General features: G+C 48.1%; 1 protein-coding gene across 2 annotated transcripts in view; it reads left to right on the plus strand.

Moving 5' to 3' along the window:
* The first annotated feature begins 2,013 nt into the window (after positions 1 to 2,013).
* LOC113205232 (gastrula zinc finger protein XlCGF57.1-like) overlaps positions 2,014 to 6,036 on the plus strand; it is a 34,876-nt gene continuing 30,853 nt past the window's right edge. Inside the window, exons 1-2 of one of the 2 annotated variants that reach the window (XM_026420755.2) lie at positions 2,014 to 2,176; positions 3,387 to 5,155. In XM_026420755.2, the coding sequence (XP_026276540.2) occupies positions 3,400 to 4,815 (1,416 nt within the window). In that variant the 5' untranslated portion in view covers positions 2,014 to 2,176; positions 3,387 to 3,399 and the 3' untranslated portion in view covers positions 4,816 to 5,155. Of the gene's footprint in view, positions 2,177 to 3,386; positions 5,156 to 6,036 lie in introns of those variants that run through there. The other variant, XR_008011143.1, reaches the window with a different exon arrangement.

Genomic DNA, 6,036 nt, shown 5'->3' on the forward strand with positions numbered 1-6,036 from the left:
CTGTAAAATGTTCAGCTGTAAAATTTCGATATATTTTTAACAGTGTTGTTCATTATTGGCAGGTAATCGGGGCGGTGAATATCGCCCAACCCGCAAACATTGTGTCACACTCCCCCTCTTCTGCTGGGCTATGTACACGGTCGGATCAATTGAATCACACACGATGTTGATCTGATCGGGAGGGGTTGGACCGTGCGGCAGGTGGGGGGAGGGGAGCTATATGGAGAGCAAGCGACGCGCTGCTGGTCTGGGTGGCGCGAGCCTACCGTTGTACCGTACACGTACGGTTATGAATACTGAATGAGGTGAGCCGTTGAGCCACAAAAACACACATTTCGGCTTATGACCAGCCCCGCCCGCCCCCTGGCGCCGTGGTGCGCCGCGAGGCCGCAGAGGCCATGCAGCAGTGCCTGGCGGCGGCGGCCGAGTCCTCGAGGATCCTCGCGTTTCGCCATGCACACCCTCGACGACGAGCACCTCTACCTGGCGAAGGGCCGTGTCCACCTGGCCGATGCGGAAGTCGACGTCGTCGGTGACACTATCAGACAGCAGACGTCGCTCTATGAAAAGTAGAAAAGTATAGCTACATGTATTTTGTGTGAACTACAAAATATGTTAAAATTTAACTACAACCTTCCCTTGATTATGGTCGATAAAATACAAGTCTCTGCACGTTATGCTTAAAATTTTACAATTTTCAATCGTAATTTTACGACAGTCTTCAGGGAAAATTTTCCCATTAAGCCTTAAACTATTTTCACAGTGTTGGTCCGTACCCGGGCCATCGTGTTCTGGTAGCCCTGAGCGAGCCTGCGATGGCGCCTCCTGCCAGGATGGCTCGCGGACGGCTGATCCGAATGTGTACTTCATTATGCCGGACGTGATCAGGAAGGAGAGCGCGCCGCCCCGCCGCCGCCCAGCATGCCTTTGTGTCTCCGTTTTGTTAATGAGTGATTCTGCTGTCAGCAGTCGCCTGCCTGCTGATGTCGCTTGTTGTAGTCGTCCCGATTATTCGCCTTCCTTTTTGTAAAGCTGCCCCGCAGGACGTTTTGAGTGTTTTAATATTTTCCAAATAAGTACGAGCCGTGCGTGCTGATTTTCCGAGAAACCTTTGTTGAGCTTTTAATTTTAAAATTATTTGTTATCTTTTGGTTTGCTGTAATGCTTGTCTCTCTAAAACCGAAGGGGGTAAAAGAAAAAGAAGTTCCCGCACACGACAGGAAGGCGCGCCTCTAACACGTGATCTAAATTAGCCAATTAACACGGACGAGGTGGCGTACCGGCGTACCGGGCCACCACGCCACTGCCTCGGCTGCGCGTGCCACCAGGGTGGGACCAGGCCGTGTGCCGTACCGACTTTTTCCTGCCGTTCCGCGAACGGTTGAAACGTAGTAGGACTCTGAAAGGTGCATCGCTGAGGAGGTCCTGGCCACGCTACACAGGCAACTGCCGCTCGCATCCCGTAGACCGTGGACCTGCTTTTGGCGGCCGATGATCGGCCAGTTAACATTTTCCGCGCCGATGTGGCTGAATTTGTAGACGTGGCTAGACGTCTCGTCTCGGGCGAGCAGATAGTCTTGGCGTAGCCTCCAGCCAGCCAGTGCGCACAATCTGGTTTACTAATATTTCGATTATGAAATGTTAGTACGCATTACGCATACGCACCGCTCACGCACACTTGGTGTTGTACTTACCTCACGCGTTGTGATGCTGTACCGCCATGCGCGCGCGTGCTGCGTGCTGCCTACTCAGAGCCGCCGGGGGCCTTGGGTGGTGGTAGTGACTGGGGGCTGCGTGCGGCGCCGGATCACTCCCACATGCGTTTGTCTTCCACCTCCCGAGACGTGCGCGGAACTGTGTAGCGCATTTTGAGACCGCGGCGTGGAGGGAGGCTGGGAGACGAAGCCGACGGACTGTCTGGCGAGTGGTCGGGTAGAGCGGCGCGCCGCCTTCGTCAAAGGGAGCGAAAATGTTATCACTTAAATTATCACATTCCGCTTTTCCTCAGGTCTGCCCTGCCGCCGCTGTCCCCGGCCGTGTCGGGAATGCCTTGCCTTGTGTGTGTGCGCGCGCGCGTCGGGCCCCTGTCCAGGTGATAATTCGCGTTTGAACTGGAGAGGGCGAGAGATCCGGCCAATAACGCCCGAGCTGTGGCGGCCACGCGACGGAACTCACGGTAATTAGGTAGAATAATGCTTTTGGAGTCTCGCGCTTAAATCGAGACGCTCGAATCTTGTAGCCCATCAATTTTGTTTTCCGAATCTATGATAAGGTCGTTTTTAGTCATTCAGAATAACAAAATTGATCTGGGGGGAATCGTCCGAATTTTACTATTATTAGGGAAGGGAGAGGGGGATAGTTGTAAAACTTGGCGGGAACAAGGTTGTGGTGCGCCATTTGGCGGCTTCATTATTACGCCTCGTCAGACCTGTGCTCCCCCCTTTCCCTGCCGTATTTGGCCGCGCCCTTCTCTGAGAATCAAAAACCCTGCTCTGCCAATTCACACAGTGCCTACCGAACCTGACAGGACAAGGATTTATGATTGATCATATTCGTCGTGGTATGCCCCTGCCGCTGCTGCCGCCTGCATTCCCATCGTGGCGGGCGGCGTGTTTTAGCGGCAAGGCAGCCCCCCCCCTCCCTCTCGGCTCAGCCCCCCTGCCCCGGCATGCAGCCTGAACCTCTTCTCTTCTTTTGGTATATATTCCCTTGCGTAATTGGGTTATGTGTCTCATATGACTACTTAGCGACGTGTCCTTGACGTTGACTTGCGCTGACTACCACCGCCTCCTCTCGTCTGCTTACTGCGACAGCTCTACCTCCCCCCCTCCCTTCTCTCATCTTTATGCCGCCCATTTCCCCACCCCTGTTTCCTCCCCTAAAATTTGCTCTCAGTAATTGTCAGTAAAATTACTGTTAGTTTCTGGGAACCTGTGCGCATTATTCATTAAATCAGGCAAACGATTTATACTTTCCATTGATTACTCACGGGAAAGAAGACTTTGTTATGGAGGTCAGTTCTGTTTGGTAGGCTAAATTCGATGGCTGGAATCGAGAATACGATACTCACAAGCAGGAGTTGGTTGTCACGACCGCGGACGCTTACACAAATAGAACCAAGCTGAAGTTTGTTCTAATTGTACTAGTGTCCGGTCGTGGCAACTAACTCCTGCTTGTGAGTATCGGATTTTCATTTCCAGCTATCGAATTTAGCCTACCACACATAATTGATCCTCTCAACGAAGTCATTTCTTTCCGTGTTTAGGCTGCTGAAAATTGTTTTCCTGTAATCTGGGAAAGTTAGTATTAAAGAGACACATTTATATTTTATTAAATGTATGGCTACACATTTCTGTTGTTAATTTTCTTATGTTTTTCGTTTTCAGAAACTGTTCCAACATGGTGCCTCATTTCCAAATCCACCCAAGAGCAAAAATATTTGAATGTAATTTGTGCAGTAAGAAATTTTCGGGAAAGGGAGCACTTCACACACATCTCCAAAGGCACTCAGACGAGAGACCTTTTGAATGTACAGTCTGCAACAAGAAATTTCGTGTAGATGGTGATCTAATTGCACATCTCAAAATCCACACTGGAGAAAAACCATTTGAGTGTAGTCTGTGCAACAAAACAGTTTCGACAAGTGGAGCACTACACACACACCTACGAACGCACACAGGAGAGAAACCGTATCAGTGCAGTTTGTGTAACAAGAAATTATCGGGACATACAGCACTTCGCATACACATGCGAACCCACACTGGAGAAAAACCTTTTCAGTGTTCGTATTGCAACAAGACATTTTCTCAAAAGGCATATTTGAGTAGTCATCAACGATCACATACAGGGGAAAAGCCCTTTGAGTGTACTTTGTGTGGTAGGAAATTTTCGGACAGAGCGGTCCTACGTATACATTTTCGAAGTCACTCAGGAGAGAAACCCTTTGAATGTACTTTGTGCAACAAGAAATTCTCACAAGATCCCCACCTGCGTCATCATCTTCGGACGCACACGGGAGAGAGGCCTTATAAGTGCACTGTGTGTAATAAGAAATTTCATTCAAGTTCTGAGCTGATTCTTCATCTCCCAATCCACATTGGAATAAAACCTTTTGAATGTACGATGTGCAACAAGAAATTTTTGAGAAATACTGAGCTAAAGATACATCTTCGATCCCACACAAGAGAAAAGCCTCTTAAATGTCCTCTGTGTGAATATAAATTTTCGACTCATTCTAGTCTAGGTGCACACATTCGAATCCACACAGGAGAAAAACGATTCGAATGCAATGTGTGCAGCAAGAAATTTTATGACAGTGGTGCACTGCGCACGCATCTTCGAATGCACACCGGCGAAAAGCCTTTCGAATGTACTGTGTGTAACAAGACGTTTTCTCTCAATAATACGCTTGTCCTACATCTACGAACCCATACAGGAGAAAAACCCTTTGCGTGTACTTTCTGCGACAGCAAATTTTCTCAGAGTAGTTCGCTAAGGATTCATGTCCGCCGTATGCACACTAGCAGTGAACCTTTTACGTTCTGCTACAAGGAATTTCCTCAAGAAGGTCAGCTTGCCCAGTTGGGCAGAAAACGTACAGAAGGAAAACCATCTCACCGTGCTTCATTCAAAGTGAAATTTTCTCGAAGTAGTGTGCCAGGAACACAATCGTTTTCCGAAAAATTGGAAAAACCTTTTAAGTGCACGGTGTGCAACAAACTGTTTTCTTATGAAGCTCGTTTGTACCGACATCTTTATGCCCACATCTCTGCAACCTCTGCCGAGTGCGATCTAAATAAAAGTATTCAACCCTAAGCTGGACAAACACCTTTTACGTGCACTGTGTGCAACAAGAAATTTTCATGTACTAACATGTTGCATGCCCATCTCTTAGCTCACATTGAAGCAATGCCGTTTTAATTAATCAAATAATTGATACTTTGTCTTGTTCATCATGGTACCTCGTGCAGTAGTCGTTTTGTTTTCTTTTACCTAAAATATTAGGAGGGAACAAAATAAAGCGATGAAGGATTTCAATCTTTTTTCAGTAATATGTTGCTTAATTCGTACTGAATTGCAGAGTTTTTTTTAACTTTTGTTAAAATTACTTTTTCACTATGAAAAAAGATTATTTGTAATGATACGTTTACTTAATAACCCAAGATGTATTTTGGTAGAAAAACTGTTATTTAATATATCTTCGTTTTCTTAATAAACGTGTACGTTTTTTTATGATCGCTGGAGTTTTTATAAATAAATTTGCATTCCACATTGGCTTAACTCTTTGCTTTTCGATCATTGCATCCATGTGCCTTTCATAAATTTTGAAAAGTCCAAAATAATGCAGGTGTGCGTTCCCATGCTAGAAAGCTGCCGCAGTCGAACATTTAGATCCCCAAACAGCCGTTCACGAGCGCAAGAGAGCAAGCTCAGGGAAGGCTGCCGGCAACTCCTGCACCGATCCATCATGGCCAGCAACGCATCTCGATGGAGGGGGGGACGCCCCTACTGGGGTGGAAAAAAAAGAGACTGGAAAAGGGGGACGAAGGAAGGGGGGTTGTGGAACGGGGAAAGGACGAAAAAAAATTGGCGAACAAGTTGGGGGAGGGACACTATGGGGTGGGTGGCGGGTGCCTGCGCGCTGCTCATTCCGCAAGTGGCCCATCCGGCCCTCTGGCTCTTCTGCCACTGCCACACCGGCGGCCGGATTCCGCGCTGCACGCTGGCCCACGGGTCAAGAGTGCCTGCAAGCATACCAGTATTAGAAATACTATTGGTAGTACTAACAGTAGTCCTTGCAGTACAATCACTTTTGAAATGAAATGAGTGAAAAGTAGTAAGACGAAATTGCAGCTTCTCGCTGCCGCCGCCACCCACGCGGACACGCGCCCGCGGCGTCCGAGCGCCGTTTGAACTGCGAGGCAATCAAGTCTCTAATTGGTCCCAATGAGTCGAATGTCAGCGTAGGATTGGTTAATTGAACCTCTTTTGGACAATTGCGTGTTTACGGCTGGGTCGTCCCCCCGCGACTAGCTC

This window comes from Frankliniella occidentalis, unplaced genomic scaffold (assembly GCF_000697945.3).
Source record: "Frankliniella occidentalis isolate FOCC.00 unplaced genomic scaffold, Focc_3.1 Scaffold52, whole genome shotgun sequence".
Lineage (NCBI taxonomy): Eukaryota > Metazoa > Arthropoda > Insecta > Thysanoptera > Thripidae > Frankliniella > Frankliniella occidentalis.